Source organism: Doryrhamphus excisus, linkage group LG15 (genome assembly GCF_037039965.1).
Source record: "Doryrhamphus excisus strain RoL-2023G ecotype Guam linkage group LG15, RoL_Dexc_Guam_v1.1, whole genome shotgun sequence".
NCBI classification, from domain to species: Eukaryota; Metazoa; Chordata; class Actinopteri; order Syngnathiformes; family Syngnathidae; genus Doryrhamphus; species Doryrhamphus excisus.
The window spans coordinates 12,143,924-12,159,997 of NC_136371.1; the positions used below are offsets into that span (position 1 = coordinate 12,143,924).

General features: G+C 47.9%; 2 protein-coding genes across 4 annotated transcripts; both read left to right on the forward strand.

Moving 5' to 3' along the window:
* The first annotated feature begins 86 nt into the window (after window positions 1-86).
* Window positions 87-7,213, forward strand: adnpb (activity-dependent neuroprotector homeobox b). Of its 3 annotated transcripts, XM_078796511.1 has the most exons (5): window positions 87-228; window positions 343-527; window positions 2,045-2,161; window positions 3,393-3,485; window positions 3,571-7,213. In XM_078796511.1, the coding sequence occupies exons 3-5, from the start codon at window positions 2,054-2,056 to the stop codon at window positions 6,343-6,345; spliced, it is 2,976 nt and encodes a 991-aa protein (XP_078652637.1). In that variant the 5' UTR covers window positions 87-228; window positions 343-527; window positions 2,045-2,053; the 3' UTR covers window positions 6,346-7,213. The 3 variants fall into 3 exon arrangements, with proteins under 3 accessions (XP_078652637.1, XP_078652638.1, XP_057906850.2); XM_078796512.1 differs by having other exon boundaries at window positions 118-517; XM_058050867.2 differs by having other exon boundaries at window positions 119-527.
* Window positions 7,214-7,719: 506 nt separating this feature from the next.
* On the forward strand, window positions 7,720-13,903 carry pard6b (par-6 partitioning defective 6 homolog beta (C. elegans)). Its single transcript, XM_058050868.2, has 3 exons — window positions 7,720-8,340; window positions 8,991-9,213; window positions 12,481-13,903. The coding sequence occupies exons 1-3, from the start codon at window positions 8,278-8,280 to the stop codon at window positions 13,380-13,382; spliced, it is 1,188 nt and encodes a 395-aa protein (XP_057906851.2). The 5' UTR covers window positions 7,720-8,277; the 3' UTR covers window positions 13,383-13,903.
* Window positions 13,904-16,074: the final 2,171 nt, after the last annotated feature.

Sequence of the window (16,074 nt, forward strand, 5' to 3'; positions counted from 1 at the left end):
AGTAAAAGCCCCACTTTCTAACATGATAAATCAACGTTTCAGAGAGTAAGATATACTCTTAAATCGACGTAAAATGACAACGAGTCTTGCTGTAGGCTAATTAGCAAGGATCTACGTCACTTCCGCTTTTTATTTTCGCCATTTTGGATGGGGGCACTTTCTCGGCTGGATGTGTATTGTCTGTCAAGAGAAGAATGGGGCAAGGTGTCTTTATTAATGTCGCCACATGTACGCTAGCTTCTTACAAACCATGATAAATATGACTGATTTCCAACCAACGTTCACACGGAGAATGGAGTTTTAAGCCGTCACATGAGCTTGTGTAGTCCTGTTTGCTGGTAGGAGGCGGAGAGCGAGGGAGACCGGAGTAGTTGGAGTGTACACCGACCGACGAACGGCGGATCTCTTTCTCCGTCATTAACCGCAGCTCACCTGTACGGATTTTAGCAACCAAACCGGAGGAATAAGCAGCAGTGGAAGTGCTGGCGTTCCGTCTAGTTAGACGGCAGCTGTGGATGTAAGAGCAGGTAAAACATGTTTGTCATGATGGGATAGTTGATTTCCATGCTAGCTGCTAATGTCACCTAGCTAGCTAAACATAAGCGCCCATTATCGGACAAGCCATACAGAGTAGACGGGCTCGCGCGTTTTAAAACCCTTGTTGTTGTTTAGCTTAGCTGCTAACGTTGTCCAGGACTCTTGGTCAATATCAGCATCATTTATTTAATGTTTATCTCTAGATGCTTATCTCTAGATGCGATTGTTTATGTACATGATCAGTGCTACATGCTTTCTAGTTGCCAGGTGACACCGGAGGAGTTTGTTAACCCCCGCAAAAAAAAGCCCAAGTGGGAGGTGTCACTACTGTCATCCACCCATCGTCTTGTTCCTGATTGCGGGTGGCAAGAGCACACAGGTGTCACCCAGAGTTCATCCCAAACTTGAAAGGCATTTAGTGACGTCATAAAGCCTTTGAAGGAGCAGACTAGACTGGGGTCACGATGGAATATGGAGGCCTTCCGTGGAGGTGCTTTTCCTCCATCCCCTCCTACTCAGCAGCCTCTCTCCTTGTCTCCTTGGCTTTCTTCCTCCTGCTCCCCGCCCTGTTTCTCTCACCCGTCCCCCCCACTCCCCCTCTTCCTTTTAAACCAATCTGTCCGACCTCCCCCATCCCATCCCCCCCTTCCTCCTCATCCTCAGCAAACCCGCCCTTCCTCACCCCCCACAGCCCATCCTCCTCACACCCTCCCTCCCCATCTCCTCTTCCTCCACTGCAGACATATTGTCGAGGCTGACTCAATAGGAGGCGCCATTCTGTGATGGAGGCTTACATAATGGAGCGCCTCTCTAGCGCCATCTACATGCAATGGCAGAGGCAGGGAGCGGAAGCAAGTGGGAGTGCACCTGAGTGATTGACATAAAATGGCTTCTTTTGATCTCTCTATCTCACACACACACAAGCCTTTCAGGTCAAATGCACCTGAGGTGGTACAGTTGTTGAGAAAAATAGGCCGAAAGGTTTCAGCATGGCCTGCTAAGGATACACGGCCAAGTTAAAATACACTCTTATTGTTTTTTGTTTGTTTTTTTACAATGCTTAACTTCTTTTTACACTTGAGTACCAACTAAGAATGTTGAAGGTGTTGTATAGGATGCCTTATAACGATGTAATTAGTGTAAAATGTCTTTTTCCACATCGCATTTGGTGAAAATCTATCATCTCCCTCACTCCCTTGCTCCACTTTAGAGAGAAGAGGCATTGGAATGCATGCTTTTCTAGTTGTGTCTGATACGCTCACCACTTTTGTGAAAACCATCGGGCTTTGCTACACACCTTAAAGTGCAACTCTGCCATCTATCAGTCAGTCTGTTCCAGGTGTGGAAGTTTGATCATGTTGTTTTTCTTGAGTGAATATGATGAAGCTAGCATGAACACGTGTTCAGTGCACTTTTTATTCGCTTGGTGGTTGGAAGGAAAACAGTTTCTCCTTGTAGTCGTCTATAGTGGTATAGCTTATGATGAGCATTTTTCCCCCTGATCCAGGTGGCCAGAATGTTCCAGCTCCCCGTCAACAACCTGGGTAGTCTGCGCAAAGCTCGTAAAAATGTCAAGAGGGTCCTGGGAGACATTGGCCTGGAGTACTGCAAAGACCACCTCCAGGTATTTTACAAATACTTACAGTTCTGATGCAGGACTGCAATCCACCTGTGGTGGTGGCTTGGGGTGGGTAGATGATATAGCAAAAGTAGCATAATTAGCTATGACATGGGATTTTTAACTGGGGGAGAGGAAAAGTCAGTAAAAAAACTAAATAAAAAGCAAAATAAGTATGTTTAGAAATAAAATTAATTTGTTTTCACAGTACAGTATATAATGTATACATACAATGGGCTGAAAAAGTAACTTCTCTTTGTCAAACTTCACTGTTTCAGATCATCAAACAAATGTAAAAAAAATAAATAATAAATGGGAATATCAGTCAATGACAACACAGCTCAACACTCTTTATGAAGGGAGAAAAAATGCAAAGCTGCATGTCCCTGAGTGGAAAAAGTGCTTTGATGATTTGAGATCTATCAGTGTGGAAAAGCTTCAGAAGCCAATTCTAAAGCTTTGGGACTCCAGCCAACAGCCAACCACAGTGAGAGCCATTTTCCACAAATGGCCAAAACGCGGGACTGTGATGAACCCTCCCGGGGGCCGACCAAAATGACCCCAAGAGCGCAGCCACGACTCATCCCTGAGGTCACAAAAGACCCCACAACAACATCCAAAGAAGTGCATGCCTCACATGACTCAGTCAAAGTCCATGAGTCCACCATAAGAGAGACACTGGGCACAAACCAGTTCCAAGACCAAAACATTAAGGCTGGTAAAACATCTTCATGATCCCCAAGACCTTTGGGTACTCTGTGGTTGAACCTTTTGGGTGGTGTCCCATTCTATCTGGGATTTGAGATGCTGTGGCATGACCTTCAAAAGGCGCTTCATGATGGAAAAGCCTCCAATGTGGCTCCAATGTTAGCTTGAAGGGAAATAACTTTTTCACACAGGGACATATATGTAGCTTTGCATTGTTTTCATGGAAAAGTGCATCAAATGTTGACTTGTGTTGTCATTGACTAATATTTACATGTGTATGCATGCTATTTTTTTTGAGACAATACTGATAAAATTCCTGCTTCACAAAATAGCTATAAGTTTGTCCTGCAAGATGTGGATGCGTGTTATAGAGGATGCCATCTACTCAGTTAGTCCCATTATATATCATGTGTTTAAACAACATTGCAACAGGTGAGGTGTGATACATTATGGAGTCACATGGGAATGTTTTTGGGAACCATTGTGAAATGAGGAATTGTAAAAATGATTTGTTGTCTTGTCTTGTCAGGACTTTAAGGACTATACGCCGCCAGAGGTGTACATAAAGCACACATCCTGGGAAGATGTGTGTATGTGGGAGCCATCACACACCAAAGTCCAAGTGTGTATCAGCAAACATCAAATCAAATGTTCATTGTCTGAAAAGAATAACGCTTGATGTCCCGCCTCCTTCTGCTGTGTCCCAGGACTACCGCTCCAAACCTTTCTGCTGCTCCGGCTGCCTCTTCTCCTCCAAATACTTCTCTGCATACAAGAGCCACTTTCGCAATGTCCACAGCGAAGACTTCGAGAACAACATCCTGCTCAACTGTCCCTACTGCACATACAACGGCAACAAGAAGACGCTGGAGACACACATCAAACTCTTCCACATGCCCAGCAACACCGTGCGCCAGGCGGCCGGCGGCCTCGTGATGAAGGACGGCCTCCTGAAGAGGCCAGGAGACAGCATGGAGCAGGCGGTGTATTACTGTAAGAAATGCACCTACCGGGACCCTTTGTACAACGTGGTGCGGAAGCACATCTACAGGGAACACTTCCAGCAGGTGGCGCAGCCTTACATCGCAAAGCCAGGAGAGAAGGCCCAAAATGGCGCCACCACCGGGAAACCAGAGGGTAGCAACACAAACAACGTGAACAGTCATCAAATCCACTGCAAGAAGTGTCTGTTTGTCCCCAGAACCTATGAGGCACTTGTCCAACATGTCATCGAGGACCATGAGAGGATCGGCTACCAGGTGACGGCCATGATAGGCCACACCAGTGTGATCGTTCCCCGTCCGAAACCCATTCTCCTGATACCCTCGAAAACCCAAGGAGACAAGACCATCATTGGGATGGGTCCAAAGGGGGCCGTCATGGCCACTCCCAGACCTTCAGCTTCCCAGCAACTGGCCCGAGTCGCGTCAGCATCAAAGCCAACCTTCAGTCCTCAGAGTCTTCTCTCAGGCATCAAACACGAGTCACTGGGCTTCAAGTCAGGGACCAACCAGCCTTTTTCATTTGGAGGCCTACAGGGGAAGGTCATTTTACCAGGGAACGCCCAGGTTTCTCAGCAGCCTCACTCGGCAAAGCATCCATTTTCCGGAGGCAGCCTACGGAGTCCAGTGGTGGTCAGCGCCGTGTCATCCCTCAAGTCCAGCCCCCTCGGGGCCCGGGTTCAGGCGGCGGCCGCCACTGTTGCCTCAGTTACAGCTAAGAAAGGTGCCTCCTCGGTCCTGGGCCCATCCTTCACCCAGAAGTGGAAGATCTGCACCATTTGCAATGAGCTCTTCCCAGAGAATGTGTACAGTTCTCACTTTGAGAAGGAACACAAAGCGGAGAAGGTGCCCGCCGTGGCCAACTACATCATGAAGATCCACAACTTCACCAGCAAGTGTCTCTACTGCAACCGCTACCTGCCCAGCGACACCTTGTTGAACCACATGCTCATTCACGGCCTGTCCTGCCTGCACTGCCGCGCCACCTTTAACGACGTGGAGAAGATGGTGGCTCACATGCGCCTGTCACACCCGGATGAGGTGGTGGGCCCTCGCACAGACTCCCCACTGACTTTCGACCTGACCCTGCAGCAGGGCAACCCAAAGAACGTTCAGCTCATCGTGACTACCTACAACATGAAAGACGCCCCGGAGGAGTCGGTGGCCTTTCACGCCCAAAACCACACGGCCATGCCGCCTTCACTGTCGTCCTCCTTGCTGTCCACTAAGAGGTTGCTATCTCAGCACCCTTCCAAACCAACGGATCCTATCAAAAATGTCCCAGCAGCCGCTGTACCCTACAAGAGGGACATAGGAAAGACCCTCTGTCCCCTTTGCTTCTCCATCCTTAAGGGTCCCATCTCGGACTCCCTCGCTCACCACCTCAAGGAAAGGCACCAAGTCATCCAGACGGTACACCCGGTGGAAAAGAAGCTGACCTACAAGTGTATTCACTGCCTGGGGGTGTACACCAGCAACATGACGGCCTCCACCATCACCTTGCATCTTGTCCACTGTCGAGGCGTAGGAAAGTCTCACAACGGCCAGGATAGGTCAGCTCACGCCTCCAGAAGCAGCCAGGCCATCAAAAGGACCGGCTTCGACAGCACAGACGCTAGCGCGCCAAAAAGGAGGCGGCGGGGCCCTCCTGGAGAGAGGGCGCACCCGAGAGATATGAACATTCAGTTTGAGGAAAACCCGGACGAACCTGTCTCTCTAGCGCTCGACCCCAAGGGACTGGAAAACGAGTCATACGAGTCGAGGAAGGCCTTCTTGACCCGCTACTTCAACCGGGCGCCGTACGCCACTCAGCGGGAGGTGGAGAAGCTGGCGGCCGCGCTCTGGCTGTGGAAGTCGGACGTCTCCGGCCACTTCGTCAACACTCGCAGGAAATGTGCGCAGGAGTGCGAAAGCCTGCGCCCTGGCGTCCTGCTCGGGTTCAGCATGGAGGAAGCGGGCCAGGTGAACCACGAGCTGGCATTAGAGGGGGGCGTGTTTGACGCCAGACCCAGCAAAAGGAGGACGTCCAGGAACCACTTGGGGCTTTCGGAACTAGCCCGTCAGAGACGGAAGGAGGCTACGGTGGGCGGTGGCAGCACCTCCTTAAAAGCCAAATGTACCAACCAAACCAAGACAATCAACTGCACCTTGCCGCTCACAACACCCCTCCTACCCTCCGAGCCCATCGCCATCGACTCGGACAGCGAGGACGAGCCCAGGCAAGCACTCTGTGTCCGTGCCAATGTCCAACATCCGAGTGCTGAGGAGAGAGCAGCGGAAGTTAAGAAGATTTCTGATGTAGAGGACATGACGGACGAGGAGGAGGAGGATGATGAGGAGGATGAGGAAGAGGAGGAAGGTGAGAGCTTGGAGAATGGCTTTGGGTCCACAGAAAGCTCAGGAGGACAGGTGTCCCTGCCCATCATCATCCCCAAATTCATCCCCTCATCCGCCAGGCGGGGCGGCAAGCAGCAGGTGTGACCTCTGACCTCTTCTGGACTGTACCAACACATCTGCCTCACCTGGACTCCACAAGGACCACGTTTGTAAGCAGGAGCTCAGAACAAGCCATCCAGTCACAATGACGTGAGACCACAGCGGCGTACAAAGAAGACAAAACTAGCTAGCCTTGTCATCATCTTCATCTTGCTTGATTCTTTTTGTCATTTAAAGGAACTACCTAAAGTCTTCTTTCACCCCCCCAACCCCCACCCACGCCACCGGATGGTAACCACCACACTGAATTTTTTAACCTGTATTTGTTGTGCATCAACAATAAAGTGCTGTCATTGTTTCTTACTGAAAAAAGCACCAGAGAGATCAGAGGACAGGTTCCATCCATTATCTATGTCGCTTATGGGACAGGACAAGTTACTTTTCATTATTTCTATTCATATCTACTTGACAGAACCACTGTTGGAATAGGCGATCAATAAATAGTTTATTGGAAACAGTCCGCACGGCTTTCAGCTTTCACACCAACATTTTAAATCGCAACAGAGCTAGCTCAAGCTCTTCATGCGCTACAGATCAATACCACAGATGAGCATCTTCATTACCGCCACAACAAAAATGCATTGGTGGCAACGGCTGTGGCTGGAGGCAACCTCCTGATGTAGTAACCCCACATGTGAGGTGTAAGTGTCCAGCATTCTTTCGCGTTATCTAGCTCTCCCATGTGCCTAAAAACAAAATACCATGGCTGCAGTTAGACTGCATTTGGAATGTCATATATAAATGTGTAGTGTAATATTTGCATGTGGCAAATGTCAGCATTTACTGAGAAATATTCATCCAGCCTCCACTTTCTCATCTGGAAGACAAAATGGAGGGAAAGAGGAGTGTTGCCATACTCAGGAGGGGGAAGGGGGCTCCTCCGCAGTGCTGTGTGCAAAGGAGGGAGGGGGTGGAGGGGTGAGGAGGCTGATGACTACTACGGGTGTAGAATGGCGCCCCCCAGTGTTGTGTTGTCGATGGTCATTTTGGCCCCGGATGACCCAGTGTGTGGCTGTTAGCATTAGCATGATGGTCACATGGCCAAGTGCGATTGGAGGAGGATGAGTGAGCCTATTGTTAGCGCCCCCTGTCGCTTCATGGCACAGTGGAAACAAATAAGCCTTCATTTCAAGATGTTGCTCGGTCCAGTCAGTCGGACCCATGTGACCTCTCCAGCCAATCGGTACAGTGGAATGGTAGTCACTGTGTTGGTCCTAAACTGCATCGAGACGGAACCAGTCCACCTGGAAATTCCACCCTTTCTTCGGAGGTTAGTTCAAACCAAACATCTGCCTATGCTTTTTACACGGAAGCCAGCCAAGTGCGATATTGTTCACTGTATATGTTTACAAACTTAGAGCATATAGAATTGTTGCAAAGTGTTAATTTGATGAAAAAGTGAGCAAGGAGCAGGGTGTTGTACTGGAGGTGACCAGCAGATGTCGCCAGCGAACCATATATTGATTTAGAACAACATTGAAAACCATATCACACCTCTTTTTCTAACTAAGAAAGAGGCCAAATGATCGTTAATTTGAATAAAACGTGTACCTGTATAGTTTAAGCAAGCACTAGCAGACTGTACACAGCTCTTATTTTGAAGATATGACTTTTATTTTGAAGGGTCTCCAGGCATGCACACAGAGCGGCGAGAAGCACCGCGGGAGTCCGCCAGTCACACGCTCGGTAGCGGCTACCAGAGCACCGGCTGCGGCCATCATGACGCGGAGCGAGTCGGGGCGCTGAGGAGTTTCTTGACGCGGAAGGTTTAGAAAGATTTCTGACGTTCTTACAGGAACTAAATCTTAGCGGGCGGCTCCGACTTTCTCGGACCGTAGCGGAGGCGATTGAAGCGGGCAAGGCGAGCGAGGTCGGCGGCGGTGGCGGCGGTGGTGGAGGTGCCGCTGCTTGCGAAACATGAACAAGAGCCACCGTATGCCGAGTAATCGTTCTCTGAGTGCCGTGGAGGTGAAGAGTAAGGTGAATATGATCACTTTTATTGCATTTCCGTGTTTTTTTCTACCACTTTGGCCATAGCGTTACGGCCACTCAAGGCTAATTTAGCTTGCTAGGTGCTTATTAGCAAGTTCTTACCGTAATGCAGGCGAAATTAGCCTTGATCGCCACTACAAACTTCATTCGATATTTTTTTTAAACAGTAGAATGCCATAAAAAGATGACAATAACGCCGCCTTGGACTACAGCAAGTGAAGTGTTAAGTTTTGTTAGTTGCGGTGATGTCACCTGTCAGTTTCCATTGGGAGCAAATATTGACACAAAGATGAGGTCAAGTTGACATTACGTTCGCGTTGACATAAGTCGGAGGCTGTTTTTTTGTCTTTGTTAAAACGAAGATGGAATTAGCCGCACCACTGCTTGTTTTCCTCCTTGGGAGCGTACAGGTGTCATTCGGCCCGCAGGCCTCACCTTGCTCTGTTGTGGGCGGGGCCTCAGCCACTTCAGATAATTACGTCACAACCGCTGTCCTCCTAAACCACAGTGTTGGACACTTTGTTGCTGTTGAATGATAAATCCTGGAAAGTTGGCTAAGAAGCAGAGCTACCACGTTGTTGATATAAAATATTTCATTGATGGTTAATATTTCCTTATTGGGTCTGCCCCCCCCACAGTTTGGCGCAGAGTTCCGTCGTTTCTCCCTGGACCGCTCCAAGCCGGGCCGCTTCGATGAATTCTACGGCCTCCTGCAGCACGTGCACCGCATTCCCAACGTGGACCTGCTGGTGGGCTACGCCGACGTGCACGGTGACCTGCTGCCCATCAACAACGACGACAACTACCACAAGGCCCTGTCCACCGCCAGCCCCCTCCTCAGGCTCTTCCTGCAGAGGAAAGGTAAGAGGATTGAAGCGCCATGCTGGGAGCCACAGCATCATGGGGGTTAGCATCAAGCTAGCGTACATGCAGCTCTCCTCATTGCCACAGCAGCGCGGCTGCCTCTCAGATGAGGTACTTTCCTTCATGATTGCTTCCAACAACATGCAGTTTTCTGGCTCCGCCCCACAATCCCATGTGCGTCCTTTGCATCACTTGGAGCTACCCAAACACTCGCTGGAGAGCATGTAGAGCATACAGTATGTCTTTCTGGAAAACGCTCTTCTGGCTCTGATTCTCATATCACAACTTAATTAAATGAGAATAATAAATGAATGAATAAAATGATGTTATTTTTTCACACGGTTTTACCATCTTAGTCTTAGTAAAATTATGACTTTTTTATTTTAATATTTAGACTTTGGTTTTGTAAAATGATGACTTTTCCCTTCATATTTTGAGTTTATTTTTGTAAAATAATGCCTTTTTTCTCTTAATATTTTGACTTTATTGATGTAAAATAATGTTTTTTCCCCAATGTTTTGTTTTTCCAAGTGTCTCCCAGGAGAAGAAAGGTTTCTGCTGTACAGGGACTACTCTAAAGTGGTGTGTGTGATGCTGGGCTCGGTGACTGTGCAAGCAGCACGACTTGTCAGTGTGAACTTGTGCTACGTAGACTTTGAGCCGGTGAGAGGCCAGTGATTGCGCAAGAGCGGGCCTTTGGACGGTGCCGGCCATATTAGCCGCGTGTATTGTATGTGACGTTTGGACTCATCTGTGGTGCGAATGTTTGCACGGATGCTCATAGTGCGTGTGCACCTGCTCGCCGCTAACATCAGGTCGAAAAAAAACTTCCTAGCTATGCCACCCATGAGGTGTCCACTGTTGACTTGTCATGGCAACAGCGAAGAGGTGCTGGAGTATGACATTCAGATGTTGGCATTGGAATATGGACTCACTCAGCCGTCATTCTTTCTCAGGGCGTGTCTTTCAATGGTTCACCTGGCAGGTAGAGAGTGGGGACAGCAGTGTTTGCTAACCCAGCTGCGATTGCCTGGCTAATCACTAACCACTGACTCACTGCCTGTGGAAAACATGGAAGACGTGCACTGTAAGACTGTTCAGTGTAGGTATGATGCATGCTGTGTGACGTGGTAGAAGTGCAAAGCTACGGGCGCCACACATAGGAGGCAAACTCCTCAACGGCGTGTAGCTAACCTTGCATACGGGTGGCGACGAGCAACTGATTGGCGGTCAGGAGGAGGGAACGTGGGGGTATCAAAGTAGTTCAGAGGAGGAAAAGCGGCCAGTGTGGATGGAGTACTCTTGCTAGTACTGAAGATGAACTTGCATAAATGTTTGTGTAAATCAGGGGTGGGCAGGTCCCCACAGGGGACGTCTGTATTGATGTAGGTGACGACACAGTCGCTCATTGGGGCAACGAAACAATTCATGGGTGTTTTTTGGGCAGTAAAGTTCAAATTTCTTAGCGCAAAATTCAAGACGCACAAATGTTGCTTTTTGCTTGGCTGGTCGGTGACTTGTGATAGATCTTCAGGTGGACGATGTCAACTCCCGTGTGCGGCGGCCATCAGGGAAGAGGAAGGCTGGTGGTAATTAGAGCGGTGAAAGGGGAGGTGGAGTCTGGGGTAAGTCTGATTGGAATTCAGCCGTACAGAGAGGAGGTTAGCGGGAATGCTATTAGTGAGAGAGGAATGCAGAGGGAGGCCCAAGCTGGGGAAAGAGGAAAGAAAGAAGCGTGGAATGTGTCCAACCTCCGATCAGCCCTCCGTTGGACACATTGGACAGGACAGCGGCCCTTACTGCACACTAGCACACAGCCTGGCCGTCCCACCACCACTGCTCATCAACCCAACGATGGGTACTTACTAGGGATGTCTGATAATATCGGCCCGATATCAGGTGATACAACTTTATAGTACTCAACATGCAAGTTTCTTCGTGAGTAAAATTGTTGGACATTTTTTTCACACACACACCCCCTTTGAAATACTAGAGGAACTGATAATATTTATTTATTTATCTGTACTGTATATGTGATGTTACTCATATTGGTATTGGTTGATATCAGAATCAGACATCAGACATCCCTAGTACTTACAGACCCAATAATGGGTACTCACGGACCCAACGATGGGTACTTACGAGTCCAGGGAACTTATGGACCCAAAGATGGGTACTTACGGACTGATTGTGGACCCAACGATGGGTACTTTATGGACCCAACGATGGGTACTTATGGATCCAACGATGGGTATTTATAGACCCAGATATGGGTACTTATAGACCCATTATGGATCCAACGATGGGTACTTATGGTTCCATTATGGACCCAATGATGGGTACTTATGGATCCATTATGGACCCAACAATGGGTACTTATGGATCAAACGATGGGTACTTATAGACCCAATGATGGGTACTTATGGACCCAACGATGGGTACTTATGGATCCATTATGGACCCAATGATTGGTACTTATGGATCCATTATGGACCCAACGATGGGTACCTATGGATCCATTATGGACCCAACGATGGGTACCTATGGATCCATTATGGACCCAACGATGGGTACCTATGGATCCATTATGGACCCAACGATGGGTACCTATGGATCCATTATGGACCCAAAAATTGGTACCTATGGATACAACGTTGGGTACTTATAGACCCAAAGATGGGTACTTTTAGACCCATTATGGACCCAACAGCAGGTACTTATAAACCCAATGATGGATACTTACAGACCCATTATCATTTATTAGCTTGTGGAAAAGCCAAAGTATTATGAGAAAGACGTCCTACAGTAATTATGGGGGGGGGGGGTATAAGCAGGTAATATTATCAGGGTATGTGCAAGTCTCTCTTCTCTTCAGCGTTGACGCGATGCTATGATTCTCGTGCCTTTTTGCACTCGCGTTGCCCTCTTCTGGCACGCACACACACACACACACATCGTATCAGTGTGTGTCAGGAACGTGTCGGCACAGAGGGTGGTGGTGAACGTTCAGGCTTGTCATCAACAAAGCTGAGAGTTTCCAGAAGAGCACAAGCTTGGCCTTGTTGTCTTCTTTGTCTTGGAGGCCATGTTGTGGATCAGGTTGGATACACACCCAACTATGCACACGCTAACAACCTCATGTACTACACACTAATTCACTATCATGACTTGAAATACATATTTCCAGTCTATGCTCCTGATATGATGACATGATATGAAATGAAAATGATATGAAAATAATATTCCTCGTTGTGTATTTTTCAGAGGAAGCAGATTATTTGGGCAGCGACTCGCTGACGAGAAAGAAAAACACGGTGCTGTCGGCAGTCCTCCTGCGGCCCGACGCCACCAGGAAGAAGCCGCCGGTTATCATCAGCCTCCCGAGGGACTTCCGCCCCGTCTCCTCCATCATCGACGTGGACATCCTGCCCGAGACGCACCGCCGGGTGCGCCTGTACAAGCACGGCCAGGAAAAGCCTCTCGGCTTCTACATCCGCGACGGATCCAGCGTGCGGGTGACGCCGCAGGGCTTGGAGAAGGTGCCGGGCATTTTTATCTCCAGGATGGTACCTGGTGGCCTGGCGGAGAGCACAGGTCTCCTGGCCGTCAACGACGAGGTCCTGGAGGTGAACGGCATCGAGGTGGCTGGGAAGTCTCTGGACCAAGTGACGGACATGATGATTGCCAACAGCCACAACCTCATAATCACCGTCAAGCCGGCCAACCAGCGCAACAACATCGTCCGCGGTGGCGGAGCGTCCGGTAGCTCGGGACGCTCCTCGGACAGCGGGACCAGCTTCTATGGGTACTCCTCGTCCACCGGCCTCGCCGCCACAGCCTCGGTGCCGTCGCACATCATCCAGAACTTCCCAGCGGGTGAGATGGACAGTGACGAGGGTGACGAGGACCTGGTGATCGAGGCAGGCGGTGACGGCGAGTCTTTCCGTCGCACGCTGTCCGACTACAGCGTGCCGCCACCTCCTCGCTACGAACCTCACCTCAACCTTCGAGCCGCTGCCTCGCCATCCCCGCTTTCAGTCAACGGCGGCATGACAGCCAGTGCCAGCAGCGGCTCCCTGAGCAGGGCCAAGTCCTCCACGCCATCGCCGGACACGTCTGTGAGTAGGCGGAGTCTTGAGGAGGACGGCACTGTCATAACACTGTAGACTGGCCAATCACACGCAAAGAGACACTACCATAAACGCACATCACTGCGTTTACGTGATGCACTTCTTACACACATGCTGATACACACGCTAGCTTACATGATCACATACATGGTATCACCATGCTAACATGATGGTAGCATACATGTTAACATCATGATGACATCATGCTAGCATACATGGTAACGCCATGCTAACGTAATGGTAGCATACGAGTTAACCTCATGCTAACATACATGGTAAAACTATGCTAACATAATGGTCGCATAAATGGTAACAGTATGCCTACATAATGGTAGCATACATGTTTCCCTCCTGCTAACATACATGGTAACACCATGCTAACATAATCATAACATACATGTTAATGTCATGCTAAGATACATAGTAACATAATGGTAGCATACATGTTAATTTAATGCTAACATACTTGGCAACACCACGCTAACATAATGGTAGCATTTATGTTAGCCTCATGCTAACACCATGTTAACATAATGGTAGCATGCATGTCAATGACATGCTAACATAATGGTAGCATTTATGTTAGCCTCATGCTAACACCATGTTAACATAATGGTAGCATGCATGTCAATGTCATGCTAATGACATGCTATCATAATGATAGCATACATAATAACTTTGTGCTAACATACATGGTAACACCATGCGAGCATAGTGCTAGCATACATGGTAACATCATGCTAACAGAATGATAGCATACATGGTAACACGTTTTCATCATGCTAACACACTCTAACATAAGTGTAGCATGTTAACCTCAAGAGAACGTCATGCTAACATACCTACTAACAGACACAGATGTGATGCACTGATGCATTAAACTTTTATCTGTCCACAAATAATACTGAAATGTTTGTACACCTGACACCCCCTAAATACACACTACATACACCCCCATGTACACACACACTTTGTAGAAGATGTCCGTCCTTCCTCATCCTGTGTGTGTGTGTGTGTGTGTGTGTGTAATGAACTGAGCTTGCTCTAGGGGGAGTGGAGCCCTACCACCCCGTTATGTCTGCTCCAGCGATCAAGGATACAAAAGACTTTTTAGCATGACAATCGTCCAGGGGAATATCAGCTGAAATCATATTGATGATAGCAATAATCATCTACTTTGTATTCATTCATCAAGGAATAACTGAGCATCTTTTTAGGAAACTTGATATGTTTGAGAGACAGGATCAATCATGAAAGTGTTTGGGAACGTTTCTACGCGTCTTAGCCTCAAATGGAACACAAGACAGGCAGAAAATACCCTCTGTTGTACTGAGCAGCCCCGGCGTTGCCATGGAAAAAGGGTCTAGGGTTATCATCACACTTTTCCTATTTTCTGAAGAAAGCCAAAGAAACAGCTTTTGGTGGCGTGGAAGTTGGCATATTTCCTTCCACCTTCAAGCCTAAGTCAAGCACTTTCCCATTGGACGTCCAGGAGCGTGACAGTAAAAGTGTGAAAATGGGTGGGGCGTGTTTGGCTGGTCTCTCTCCCTTCATTGGCTCCCTTGGTCTTTGCACAGCGTTCTTAGTGGACGTACAGGACACACTGTATACAGTATACAGTGTACTGTATACCTTGTATACTGTACAAGGCCAGGTGCAAAACATCTTTTCCTTCCTCTTATGTGCTCCCATGCATACCAAGCAGCATCAAATAGAAACGTTTCTCTGATCACTTGATTATCTTGCTAGAGCTTTGTTTGTTTAGGATTTGATTGTCGTGACAGACGTCCGGCTGAAACAACAGCTTTGAGGTTTCTTTTCTTTTTCATACTGTGAATTCGTATTTAGATCTTTCTTTTCTTTCATGTGTTATCTTTTAAGAGATGGTTGAACTGCTTGGCCAGATGAATGCTGAGTTATATATATTTAGATTTGTAATGAAGATTTGTCAGTATTTTCGTATGGGATGCTTTAAATGATGTACATTTTTACCACGTTTGGTGATTCTCACTAAATGGATGTATTCCTGTTGATTGGATGAAATAATAATACTATTAAATAATTCCTATATAGCTTCCGCGTGTGCCTTCACTGTGCTCAATTGTGGCTTACTGGCGCCACCTACAGGCTACTTGCATAATGAACCCCGTTTGGTTTATGCTTCCATTTAAAGTGATTTACTGGCTTATATATTTAGCAACAAGATTTAAAGTCATTTAAAGCATACAAGTGAAAGTTTGTAGTATTTTATTGCTGTGTATTATTTTGAAAGTTTATCACACTTAAGAACAGGAAGTCTTCTTTCTCTTTGGGCGTTTCTCTTCAGGGGTCGCCACAGCAAACCAATCTCCTCCATCCAACCCTGTCTTCTACATCTGTCTCTCTGACACCAACTACCCTGATGTCCTCCTTATCCATAAACCTCCTCTTTGGTCTTCCTCTACGCCTCCTACCTGGCAGCATCCTTCTACCAATATATTCACTATCTCTCCTCTGGACATTTCCCAACCATCTCAGTCTGGCCAGTCTCCAAGGTCTCTAACATGTAATGTCCCTCTGATGTACTCCTTCCTGATCCTATCCATCCTGGTCACTTGAGAACCAATGAGAACCTCAGCATCCTCATCTCTGCTACCTCCAGTTCTGCTTCACGTTTTTTCCTCAGTGGCAGTGTCCCTAGACCAACAACATGGCTGGTCTCACCAGTTTTGTATACATTTCCTTTCAT

Bases quoted from the DNA above. Each gene is read 5' to 3' on its own strand.
- adnpb (XM_078796511.1), top strand. From the start codon at position 2,054: ATGTTCCAGCTCCCCGTCAACAACCTGGGTAGTCTGCGCAAAGCTCGT. The intron at 2,162-3,392 runs GTATTTTACAAA...TTGTCTTGTCAG, and splicing joins ACTGCAAAGACCACCTCCAG to GACTTTAAGGACTATACGCC. The intron at 3,486-3,570 runs GTGTGTATCAGC...GCTGTGTCCCAG, and splicing joins CATCACACACCAAAGTCCAA to GACTACCGCTCCAAACCTTT.
- pard6b (XM_058050868.2), top strand. From the start codon at position 8,278: ATGAACAAGAGCCACCGTATGCCGAGTAATCGTTCTCTGAGTGCCGTG. The intron at 8,341-8,990 runs GTGAATATGATC...CCCCCCCCACAG, and splicing joins CCGTGGAGGTGAAGAGTAAG to TTTGGCGCAGAGTTCCGTCG. The intron at 9,214-12,480 runs GTAAGAGGATTG...TGTATTTTTCAG, and splicing joins GCTCTTCCTGCAGAGGAAAG to AGGAAGCAGATTATTTGGGC.